Source organism: Bombina bombina, chromosome 7 (assembly GCF_027579735.1).
Source record: "Bombina bombina isolate aBomBom1 chromosome 7, aBomBom1.pri, whole genome shotgun sequence".
Taxonomy (NCBI): domain Eukaryota; kingdom Metazoa; phylum Chordata; class Amphibia; order Anura; family Bombinatoridae; genus Bombina; species Bombina bombina.
In genome coordinates, this window is record NC_069505.1 from 348713292 (window position 1) to 348726484 (window position 13193).

General features: G+C 40.4%; 1 protein-coding gene across 1 annotated transcript in view; it reads right to left on the bottom strand.

Annotated features, from left to right (window-relative positions):
- Positions 1–13193, bottom strand: part of NISCH (nischarin) — a 670823-nt gene that overhangs the window by 515693 nt on the left and 141937 nt on the right. The window contains 1 exon segment of the mRNA XM_053721022.1: positions 7456–7608. Within this exon segment, the coding sequence (XP_053576997.1) occupies positions 7456–7608 (153 nt within the window).

Below are 13193 nucleotides of genomic sequence, written 5' to 3' on the forward strand. Positions count from 1 at the left end.
ATGCATAGGTTCAAACGGAGGAGCTTGAAGAGCCCCCAGAACCAAATTCAAACTCCAAGGAGGAGAAATTGACTTAATAACAGGTTTTATACGAACCAAAGCTTGTACAAAACAATGAATATCAGGAAGACTAGCAATCTTTCTGTGAAAAAGAACAGAAAGAGCAGAGATTTGTCCTTTCAAGGAACTTGCAGACAAACCTTTATCCAAACCATCCTGAAGAAACTGTAAAATTCTAGGAATTCTAAAAAAATGCCAAGAAAAATGATGAGAAAGACACCAAGAAATGTAAATCTTCCAGACTCGATAATATATCTTCCTAGATACAGATTTACGAGCCTGTAACATAGTATTAATCACAGAGTCAGAGAAACCTCTATGACTGAGAATCAAGCGTTCAATCTCCATACCTTCGCATTTAAGGATTTGAGATCCTGATGGAAAAAAGGACCTTGCAATAGAAGGTCTGGTCTTAACGGAAGAGTCCACGGTTGGCAAGTGGCCATCCGGACAAGATCCGCATACCAAAACCTGTGAGGCCATGCTGGAGCCACCAGCAGAACAAACGAGCACTCCTTTAGAATCTTGGAAATTACTCTTGGAAGAAGAACTAGAGGCGGAAAGATATAGGCAGGATGATACTTCCAAGGAAGTGAAAATGCATCCACTGCCTCCGCCTGAGGATCCCTGGATCTGGACAGATACCTGGGAAGTTTCTTGTTTAGATGAGAAGCCATCAGATCTATTTCTGGAAGTCCCCACATTTGAACAATCTGAAGAAATACCTCTGGGTGAAGAGACCATTCGCCCGGATGTAACGTTTGGCGACTGAGATAATCCGCTTCCCAATTGTCTATACCTGGGATATGAACTGCAGAGATTAGACAGGAGCTGGATTCCGCCCATACCAGTATTCGAGATACTTCTTTCATAGCCAGAGGACTGTGAGTCCCTCCTTGATGATTGACATATGCCACAGTTGTGACATTGTCCGTCTGAAAACAAATGAACGACTCTCTCTTTAGAAGAGGTCATGACTGAAGAGCTCTGAAAATTGCACGGAGTTCCAAAATATTGATCGGTAATCTCACCTCCTGAGATTCCCAAACCCCTTGTGCTGTCAGAGACCCCCAAACAGCTCCCCAACCTGTCAGACTTGCATCTGTTGAAATCACAGTCCAGGTTGGAAGAACAAAAGAAGCCCCCTGAACTAAACGATGGTGGTCTGTCCACCACGTCAGAGAGTGTCGTACAATCGGTTTTAAAGATATTAATTGAGATATCTTTGTATAATCCCTGCACCACTGGTTCAGCATACAAAGCTGAAGAGGTCGCATGTGAAAACGAGCAAAGGGGATCGCGTCCGATGCAGCAGTCATAAGACCTAGAATTTCCATGCATAAGGCTACCGAAGGGAATGATTGAGACTGAAGGTTTCAACAAGCTGAAACCAATTTTAGACGTCTCTTGTCTGTCAGAGACAGAGTCATGGACACTGAATCTATCTGGAAACCTAAAAAGGTTACCCTTGTCTGAGGAATCAATGAACTTTTTGGTAAATTGATCCTCCAACCATGTTCTCGAAGAAACTATACAAGTCGATTCGTATGAGATTCTGCTAAATGTGAAGACTGAGCAAGTACCAAGATATCGTCCAAATAAGGAAATACCACAATACCCTGTTCTCTGATTACAGACAGAAGGGCACCGAGAACCTTTGTAAAAATCCTTGGAGCTGTTGCTAGGCCAAACGGCAGAGCCACAAACTGGTAATGCTTGTCTAGGAAAGAGAATCTCAGAAACTGATAGTGATCTGGATGAATCGGAATATGCAGATATGCATCCTGTAAATCTATTGTGGACATATAATGCCCTTGCTGAACAAAAGGCAGAATAGTCCTTATAGTTACCATTTTGAATGTTGGTATCCTTACATAATGATTCAATATTTTTAAATCCAGAACTGGTCTGAAGGAATTCTCCTTCTTTGGTACAATTAAGAGATTTGAGTAAAACCCCAGCCCCTGTTCCAGAACTGGAACTGGCATAATTACTCCAGCCAACTCTAGATCTGAAACACATTTCAGAAATGCTTGAGCCTTCACTGGATTTACTGGGACACGGGAAAGAAAAAATCTTCTTGCAGGAGGCCTTATCTTGAAGCCTATCCTGTACCCTTCTGAAACAATGTTCTGAATCCAAAGATTGTGAATCGAATTGATCCAAATTTCTGTGAAAAATCGTAATCTGCCCCCTACCAGCTGGGCTGGAATGAGGGCCGCACCTTCATGTTGACTTGGGAGCTGGCTTTGGCTTTCTAAAAGGCTTGAATTTATTCCAGACTGGAGATGGTTTCCAAACTGATACCGCTCCTGTAGGGGAAGGATCAGGCTTTTGTTCCTTATTGTGACGAAAGGAACGAAAACGATTATTAGACCTAAATTTACCTTTAGATTTTTTATCCTGTGGTAAAAAAGTTCCTTTCCCCCAGTAACAGTTGAAATAATAGAATCCAACTGTGAACCAAATAATTTATTACCCTGGAAAGAAAGGGAAAGCAAAGTTGACTTAGAAGACATATCAGCATTCCAAGTTTTAAGCCATAAAGCTCTTCTAGCTAAAATAGCTAGAGACATATACCTGACATCAACCCTAATGATATCAAAGATGGCATCACAAATAAAATTATTAGCATGTTGAAGAAGATTAACAATGCTATGAGAATTATGATCTGTTGCTTGTTGCGCTAAAGCTTCTAACCAAAAAGTTGAAGCTGCAGCAACATCCGCTAAAGATATAGCAGGTCTAAGAAGATTACCTGAACATAAGTAAGCTTTTCTTAGAAAGGATTCAATTTTCCTATCTAAAGGATCCTTAAAGGAAGTACTATCTGCCGTAGGAATAGTAGTACGTTTAGCAAGAGTAGAGATAGCCCCATCAACCTTAGGGATTTTGTCCCAAAACTCTAATCTGTCAGATGGCACAGGATATAATTGCTTAAAACGTTTAGAAGGAGTAAATGAATTACCCAAATTATTCCATTCCCTGGAAATTACATCAGAAATAGCATCAGGGACAGGAAAAACGTCTGGAATAACTACAGGAGATTTAAAAACCTTATTTAAACGTTTAGATTTAGTATCAAGAGGACCAGAATCCTCTATTTCTAATGCAATTAAAACTTCTTTAAGTAAAGAACGAATAAATTCCATTTTGAATAAATATGAAGATTTATCAGCATCAACCTCTGAAACAGAATCCTCTGAACCAGAGGAATCATTATCAGAATCAGAATGATGATGTTCATTTAAAAATTCATCTGAAAAATGAGAAGTTTTAAAAGACCTTTTACGTTTACTAGAAGGAGGAATAACAGACATAGCCTTCTTAATGGATTTAGAAACAAAATATCTTATGTTAACAGGAACACTCTGAGTATTAGATGTTGATGGAACAGCAACAGGTAATGTAACATTACTAAAGGAAATATCTGCATTAACAAGTTTGTCATGACATTCATTACAAACAACAGCTGGAGGAACAGATACCACAAGTTTACAGCAAATACACTTAACTTTGGTAGGTCCAGCATCAGGCAGCGATTTTCCAGAAGTATCTTCTGAGACATCTTGCAATATGTAATAGAAAAAACAACATATAAAGCAAAATTGATCAAATTCCTTAAATGACAGTTTCAGGAATGGGAAAAAATGCCAGTGAACAAGCTTCTAGCAACCAGAAGCAAATAAACAATGAGACTTAAATAATGTGGAGACAATAGTGACGCCCATATTTTTTAGCGCCAAAAAAGACGCCCACATTATTTGGCGCCTAAATGCTCTTAGCGCCAAAAATGACGCCACATCCGGTAACGCCGACATTTTTGGCGCAAAAACGTCAAAAATGACGCAACTTCCGGAGACAAGTATGACGCCGGAAATAACAAAGAAAATTTTTTTGCGCCAAAAAAGTCCGCGCTAAGAATGACGCAATAAAATTAAGCATTTTCAGCCCCCGCGAGCCTAACAGCCCACAGGGAAAAAGTCAAATTTAAGGTAAGAAAAAAATGATTATTCAAATGCATTATCCCAAATAATGAAACTGACTGTCTGAAATAAGGAATATTGAACATCCTGAATCAAGGCAAATAAATGTTTAAACACAAATATTTAGAACTTTATATAAAAGTGCCCAACCATACCTTAGAGTGTCACAAAAATAAGAATTACTTACCCCAGGACACTCATCTACATGTAGTAGAAAGCCAAACCAGTACTGAAACGAGAATCAGTAGAGGTAATGGTATATATAAGAGTATATCGTCGATCTGAAAAGGGAGGTAAGAGATGAATCTCTACGACCGATAACAGAGAACCTATGAAATAGACCCCGTAGAAGGAGATAATTGAATTCAAATAGGCAATACTCTCCTCACATCCCTCTGACATTCACTGCACGCTGAGAGGAAAACCGGGCTCCAACCTGTTGCAGAGCGCATATCAACGTAGAATCTAGCACAAACTTACTTCACCACCTCCACAGGAGGCAAAGTTTGTAAAACTGATTTGTGGGTGTGGTGAGGGGTGTATTTATAGGCATTTTGAGGTTTGGGAAACTTTGCCCCTCCTGGTAGGAATGTATATCCCATCTGTCACTAGCTCATGGACTCTTGCTAATTACATGAAAGAAATTATGGACATGCAACCCTGTGCCGAAACACCCGGAGGGAACAGGCCACCTTCCCGAGAAGGATAAGCAAAGTCTGGGTTACCTGCATGCGTAGTAAGAGATGGTGGAAGGGAACTCGCCACTCTGAGGACAGAAGACCCAGAGGCGGATGGCTCATCGGCCCCTTGATTCCCCGATCCCGAGGAAATGAGCACTCTAAAACGGCATTTCAGATCATAGCTGATAGGCTTGTATCATCCGGGGCAATATGCATTCTGCGCAAGAAGTAGAATCTGAAACAGAGACATCCGTCTCCACAATATCAGACTCCTTTATAACTAGGATATTGAATACAAAAGAGAAGACTAAAAAATCTTAACAGCCCCTGACACCCACAATGGCTGGGGCACTTACCACCTCCTATAAAGCAGACTAGAATTTCTCCGCCGCCACACGGTCAGGAATGCGGAAATGGAGTCCAAAAATGTGACCACGCACGGTCACCAGGTGAACTGTATAGTCAAAAAAAAAAAAAACTGTGCCCGACCGCAAGGTCGCGTCACTTTATAAAATCCGTTATATTCCACAAGACATGACCCAAAATAATATTACACATAAGCAGGTTGAATCATATAACAAACATGATTAAACCCCCCCTGTTCAATAACCCCCCTCAGGAGATATTAACCCTTGATTCCAAGATACAAAAAATGAGTCTCACTGAGACCCTGTTATAAGATAGTCCCGCGAGGCAGCAGCCCCTCGGGAAAACATTTGTAATACAGTACATTTCATGAAGTAAAATGAAATGATCTTAACGGAATTTACGCTGTGAAACAGGAACACAGCCCTTCAAGTGTGACAGATAGTAGCATCGCTTCTGCTATGGACTTGAGAGAAGAAAGCAGGCAGCGAAACTCGTCAACGCCGATTGCTTGTGGAGCTGTTAATGAGTCGGGATGGTTTCGCAGAAAGACTCTCCCTGCATCTCCGGACTCTAACTTTCATCTATGCTTTCACTGAAAGGCTGACAGGACTACTTAAAACTCCAGTTCCATGCCGAAAAGTACTACCCTCCATAAGAGACTAATCTAAAACTTCTGACACTTCTCTTCCAACCTCCTGGGATGAAAGGCAAAGAATGACTGGGGGATGAGGGAAGTGGGAGGGGTATTTAAGCTTTTTGGCTGGGGTGTCTTTGCCTCCTCCTGGTGGCCAGGTTCTGAATTCCCAAAAGTAATGAATGCAGTTGTGGACTCTTTCCATTTATGAAGAGAATATATACACTCTGTATAACACTCTTGAAATTTTTTTAAAACCTGCACCGTAATACCTCAGCTCTGCTGAGGACTTACCACCTCCTGAACCAGAAGAGTACACCCACTAGCTATCCTGGATCTCCCACAATTGTAGCTGAAACCCTGTAGTCAGGAGCCGAAAATGTGCACTGAAAGCACACTACGATAGCCGCACAGAAGATAATCTTGCAGAGACTAAAGAACGTCCATCCACTCCGCTACCAACTCCGCTATGAACTCCGAAAAGCGGAGGAACGGTCACGTGACCGCAACAAAAAGGAACTGTGCCACCACAAACAAACGGTGTGAAAATAATCCCAGCAATAGTAATACGGTACACATAATATATCGTACCGTAGCCCACTGTGCATTTTCGACTTTCTTCTAAAAATGACTATCCCCCAATAAAGTGAATTCAAACCCAGACCTCTGGGATTCCAGCCACTGAGACATAGCTCAAATGTGTAACATCTCTCAAGTCCAAGATTGCTGTCAGCCTCTTTAATGCAGTGCCTCATCTACATCTCTATTTCTGATGGGGGAAAAAAGAAGTCCCAATAATGAAAAACCACAAGGGAATTAACCCTTAGAGTGCTGGTACCTTCAAAACCTAGAAGGGAAGCACTTACCTGTGGCTCCTGCTGTCCAGCAGGGAACAACTTCTAAGGTGTAGCAGATACCTTCTCTTCTGCCATGGATTTGTAGAAAAAGAAAGAAAGGAGTAACCAACCCTGGCTTTCTATAATAGGGATAGCAATAATGTTAGAATTAAAGCAAAGACAACCTTGCTGCCTTCTAACTGCTAAAAGCCACCATTACTCTTACTAAAGAGATTGACATGGACACAGCATAACCCCTAATCCTTGCTTGCAGGGAAAAGTATCCATTAAAGGATTAAATATCTTCAGACACTTTCTTCGCACATCCTCCCTTGACAGAGGCAAAGAGAATGACTGGGGGTTAAGGGTAAGGGAAGTGATACTTAACAGCTCTGCTGGGTGCTCTTTGCCTCCTCCTGCTGGTCAGGAGTAAATATCCCAATAGTAATTAGAATGATTTGTGGACTTGTCATGCCTTAGGAAAGAAATGGGGTTTCATGTCCCTTTTTAAAAAATCAATTTATAGAAAAGTTTAAATAATCCAATATAAAAAGCTAAAATTTACAATAAGATAGCCTCTAGTTCTTCAGATACTGCAAGTTAAAAATTAGTATTAGCACTTGACATTACATTTGCACAACATTAATTCTTTTGTTAGTTCTTGTTTACCAAGCTCTTACCGCTGTCTACTAAGCTAGCAAATACTTGTTCATTTAACCAGCACATGTACTACAATTAGGAACCATAGCTCATATAAACAAAACACTGCACCTAAAAATCATAAAAACTGGTAAATTATTAAAAAATTAAATGCTCATATCACACTGTATAATTATGGGTTGGTTAAATTAAAACATTTTCAATGTATTTTTTACAAAGATGATACGTACCACAGAATCGTCAATAACAGATATGTGATTGTGGCTCATATCAAGAGTGGTCAAAGTCTTCCATTTTGGAATAACAGCGGTAATAGGACATTCAGAAGATGTGCCTTCTGGCTCCCACTGGTCAAATTCATAAGCCTCCGGTACTAAAATATCCTGAAAGAACAAACATTTTTAAATAAAACCATGACGCATAAAATTATGAAGCTTTCATGGAATTATTTTGTTAAGAAAGTAGTTTTTGTGCCTCAGGCCTGCTGCAGATGCAGTGGTTAACTGTGAGCACAAATATTTGCAGTACGGACTTGCTCTGAGTGTCAATATTATGTCCCTTTAAATAAACATTTTATAGGACATTGTGACAGAGCAGTAAAGTCATAGACAACCTCCCTGCCTAATACTTACCATTGAGAGAGAACCCTAAATATGGGAGATAGGCAGAATTTACACTTCCCCCACAAAAGGTAGCTCTCCTATTGACAACTCCCCCCCCCCCCCCCCCCCCCATAAACCTTCAGTCTTAGTTTTGTCCATGGCAAGGTGAACAGGACTAAGGACCTCAGTGGTCTAAGTTTTGGAACTTAATTGGAAGGATCCTGGTTGACTTGCTGAGCTTTGTTCAGTGGCAACTGTTTCCAGATTTAATGCATCACAATTGCATTTTATGGGTTGCTTCGCCATGACTGTTTTAGGAACATGTAATAATATTAGACTGTGTTACATGCATAAACCTGCAACGTCACAAAGGTAGGTACATTTTGAGACATTTTAGGTAGCATGTACCAGTAAGGGGAGCTGCTGCATTATATCTTTTTGCTTCTAGATATCAGGGATTTTGAATTTCTCAAACCCACTGAACTGCAGAAGAGCCCCTGACACTAATTCCTCTCTGTGCTGTTCTGTCTTCTGCTGCTGTCTTCTGCTGCAGAGTTACAGAGTTCATCATATGTTATGTTCAGATGGACTAAGCAGCATTTAAATACACTTGAATACAATTCTACTTCTTCAGACTGCTAATAAACTGAGGGCCAGACGATCAAAAATTTTCACAAAGTTGTCTACAATTTATTTTTAGATTTTAAACAAGTGAGAGGCTTTTTGGATACGTATATATGCTGAACTGTTGAACTGTTGAAGCTGAGTACAAAGACTATGGCTATACCCAGTCTGGTAAGGAGCTCCGTATGCCTTAGGTTCAGGAAGGAAGACCCTATTTCTAAGACAAATATTATTATCTTTATATTTGAAATTGCTGTGGTCCTTATATCCTCAATGTTGGAGATCACAGGTGTAATGCAAAGGCATAGGATGTGGTAAGACTGCTTAAAGCCAAAAGATTGTGTCTAAATATCTGTTTTGGAGCGGTTGAAGAATTAAAGGGACAGTAAACCTTAAAAATAATGTTATATAATTCTGCACATAGAGCGGGTCCGTTATATTTACTCAGCGCATCGGACCAGCTGTATAGTCACAGCCCGGCCCGACCGCGCCATAAGACTAAGTGCAGCTCGCTCCTGTGACAGAAGCGAGCTGCACTTAGTCTTATGGCGCGGTCGGGCCGGGCTGTGACTATACAGCTGGCCCGATGCGCTGAGTAAATATAACAGACCCGCTCAGCAGAGAGCGGGTCTGTGAAACAGCATTTCTTTTTTTAAATTAATAGGGGAAATTATGTTTTATAAATGTTTGGCTAATATAATGCTATATAATTCTGCACTATGTGCAGAATTATATAACATTATTTTTAAAGTTTACTGACACTTTAAATTTTAGCCAAGTGGTTACTAGACACTATTTTAAATTTCACATTTTAGAATTCAACAGAATGCTGTACTGCTACTGGAAAATCAAGCAAAGAATGCAGTTACTTTCCAGTACAATAGATAAGTCATTGTAGGCTAAGGAAATGTTTCTAATTAAAAAATGACTGATTTTATTACCCACTTTACAAATAAAGCAATACAATCATGGAGGTCATGGAGACTGATTAATCCAGATGGCCATGAACAAGTATCTGGTAAAAAAAAATTCCAAAGTGTCACCTGACAGCCATGTAATGAATTCCTCTAAATGCCTTTCTTGTCTCTGTAAATCTAAAAGGAAGTGTATTTCCACCCAACAATGTCAGAAACTCATATATGCAGTTTATTTCCTTTGCTGGGGGAACAACCATTTCCACTTTGCAGCACTTTAATTGTCTATATGCATACTGTCTCTTTAAATCCCGACTATAAGTCTCTCCTCCTCTCCATCTACCTTGCTTAGTAATTTGGATTTACAGGTGTTACTTCCTGCCATCCTGTCTGCTACCAAAGGACTCTAAGCCTTCCACTTAATAGAAGCAGGAGCTTCATTCTGAATACTTCTGTTCAGTCTCACTTAAAACCTTTCAGTTCTAACTACAAGTGGCTTGCTGGACAGTGACTTTATCTGCTGAAGTTTATTACGAGGTAATATCAACATTCATTTTCCTTTCCATCGGATTGGGGATTTCCCCGGAACTTGCCTCTGCTCCGTGACTAGTGACGTCACATGTGGGTGAGATTTTTAGCTTAAGCCCGCCGGACTTCACAGCTTCCAGGCTTCCTGCTGCAAGAAATCTGTTGTGGGACTTTGATTTCTCTAGCGGTCTGCTTAAAAAAGTAAGTGCTATAACCGCCTATCATTTTCACTAAAGCTGCGACTATCTCTGCTTGAACTGTAAGCCTAACGTAATACTGGATCCTTGTTTCTGTAATAAACGTAACAGACGGATTTGATACTATATTTGAACATTTAATCACTTTTCTTCGATATTGATCTTTATCTAAGTGTATCCTCTCCATCTACACCAAAACTGTAGTTTAGTTATAAGATAACTAATACCGTATTGCTTTCTGAAGTTAACTACATTTGTTGGTGAAATGAAAAACATTTATAATCCCACAACTGGGGTATGATCGTACTAGTTAATGTTCTATCCTCAATAAACTACAGTTAACTATTAGTACTGATCTAATCTAATTGTTAAGTTTCTCTTGCCAGAAACTTCCTCACTTCAACTCCTATAGTTGACCCACAGTTTATGATCAAAACAGGGATTACATATTTATTGATTCCGACTTCTTGTGAAACTGTGTGGTTCATATATAAAAGATTCCATCTATAAGTTAAAACCTGACACAGAGATTAGTGTTCATCACTGTATTCTGTATTCTACTTTTAAAAAAGATGTAATTTTCTATCAATCCAGTCCAAGTTCCAAACTGCCATGACTAAGATATGAGTACTAAGAATTCTAGTTTTTATGATTCATATGGCCAAGTGGCAAATACTCCCATTACATATTCTTTGAAAGAGGAACAAAAGACGAAGCACCTCTAGAGAACACAAATAACAGAATTTATGCTTACCTGATAAATTACTTTCTCCAACGGTGTGTCCGGTCCACGGCGTCATCCTTACTTGTGGGATATTCTCTTCCCCAACAGGAAATGGCAAAGAGTCCCAACAAAGCTGGTCACATGATCCCTCCTAGGCTCCGTCCACCCCAGTCATTCGACCGACGGACAGGAGGAAATATATATAGGAGAAATCATATGATACCGTGGTGACTGTAGTTAGAGAAAATAATTCATCAGACCTGATTAAAAAAAACCAGGGCGGGCCGTGGACCGGACACACCGTTGGAGAAAGTAATTTATCAGGTAAGCATAAATTCTGTTTTCTCCAACATAGGTGTGTCCGGTCCACGGCGTCATCCTTACTTGTGGGAACCAATACCAAAGCTTTAGGACACGGATGAAGGGAGGGCGCAAATCAGGTCACCTAAACGGAAGGCACCACAGCTTGCAAAACCTTTCTCCCAAAAATAGCCTCCGAAGAAGCAAAAGTATCAAATTTGTAAAATTTGGCAAAAGTGTGCAGTGAAGACCAAGTCGCTGCCTTACATATCTGGTCAACAGAAGCCTCGTTCTTGAAGGCCCATGTGGAAGCCACAGCCCTAGTGGAGTGAGCTGTGATTCTTTCAGGAGGCTGCCGTCCGGCAGTCTCATAAGCCAATCGGATAATGCTTTTAAGCCAAAAGGAAAGAGAGGTAGAAGTCGCTTTTTGACCTCTCCTTTTACCAGAATAAACAACAAACAAGGAAGATGTTTGTCTGAAATCTTTAGTAGCCTCTAAATAGAACTTTAGAGCACGGACTACGTCCAAATTGTGTAACAAACGTTCCTTCTTTGAAACTGGATTCGGACACAAAGAGGGTACAACTATCTCCTGGTTAATATTTTTGTTGGAAACAACTTTCGGAAGAAAACCAGGCTTAGTACGCAAAACCACCTTATCTGCATGGAACACCAGATAGGGCGGAGAACACTGCAGAGCAGATAACTCTGAAACTCTTCTAGCAGAAGGAATTGCAACCAAAAACAAAACTTTCCAAGATAATAACTTAATATCTACGGAATGTAAGGGTTCAAACGGAACCCCTTGAAGAACTGAAAGAACTAGATTTAGACTCCAGGGAGGAGTCAAAGGTCTGTAAACAGGCTTGATTCTAACCAAAGCCTGAACAAATGCTTGAACATCTGGCACAGCTGCCAGCCTTTTGTGAAGTAAGACAGATAAAGCAAAAAACACCAAAAAACTCTTAACCATCTCCGTGGAGATGTTGCCTGTGCAACGGCAAAGAGAATGACTGGGGTGGGCGGAGCCTAGGAGGGATCATGTGACCAGCTTTGCTGGGACTCTTTGCCATTTCCTGTTGGGGAAGAGAATATCCCACAAGTAAGGATGACGCCGTGGACCGGACACACCTATGTTGGAGAAATATATGTATATTGTCATATACATATTTATCGCCCATCGCTGTGCGACTTACACCCTGTGGTGCACTAGTTATCATGCCATGTCTGACAGCATGAGAATGAGGCTCCATTGGAGCCTATGGAAGCGCGCTCTCATGAGCGCAATGCTTCCATGCAATACGAATGCAAGATCGCGTTTGCAGTGCACCTCACTTGTAATACCAGTGCATATGTGCGATATTTTGCGCTCCACATATAATCTGGCACTTCAGTGTTTAATGTCCCTTTAAAAACAGTGAATAATAAATATACTTTCTTCTGTATTGTCCCAATAAACATTTGTTTTGCAGCTTTTTTGTACTATTTAATACAGCTTATTTAAGTTTTGTGATGCTATGTATCATCTCAGTGTTACTAGCCAGGGAGACAAAAGATAAATAGAAATTAATATGTCACAAATAAAGAAATGTCTGTATCTTCCCCTATCTTAGATACTACGCGCCATGTTCCATACACTACTGTGATCTTGTTCACATAGTTCTTAGGAGTAGGTTAGTCACACTTAAGGTGGAAGATGGGGGAGTGGTAATTTTTGCCTTGTCAGGGTGACTATTTTGCATTAAATTTCTATTTTACCCCAGCCCAAAATACATTTACATACTTCCCTTTTGCCCCCGCCCCCAACATAATATTAACATCTTGTTGCACACCTTTAAATACTTTATCTTCAGGTCATATAGTAACACAGAGGATTCTCAAACCTACTGCTCCACATTAACCTTAATTAAGCTCCCACAGTGTGACCTATCTCAGCACTATATAGATGCACCATCATATGAAATAACACAATATGGAGATACTACGCTGCACGCCTGAGCTGGCAGCTGCTAGCCTTGGGTTAAGTCACAACGTTGAGGCATGATTAAGGTTATGGTCTGAACAGAGGTTTTCTGGGCC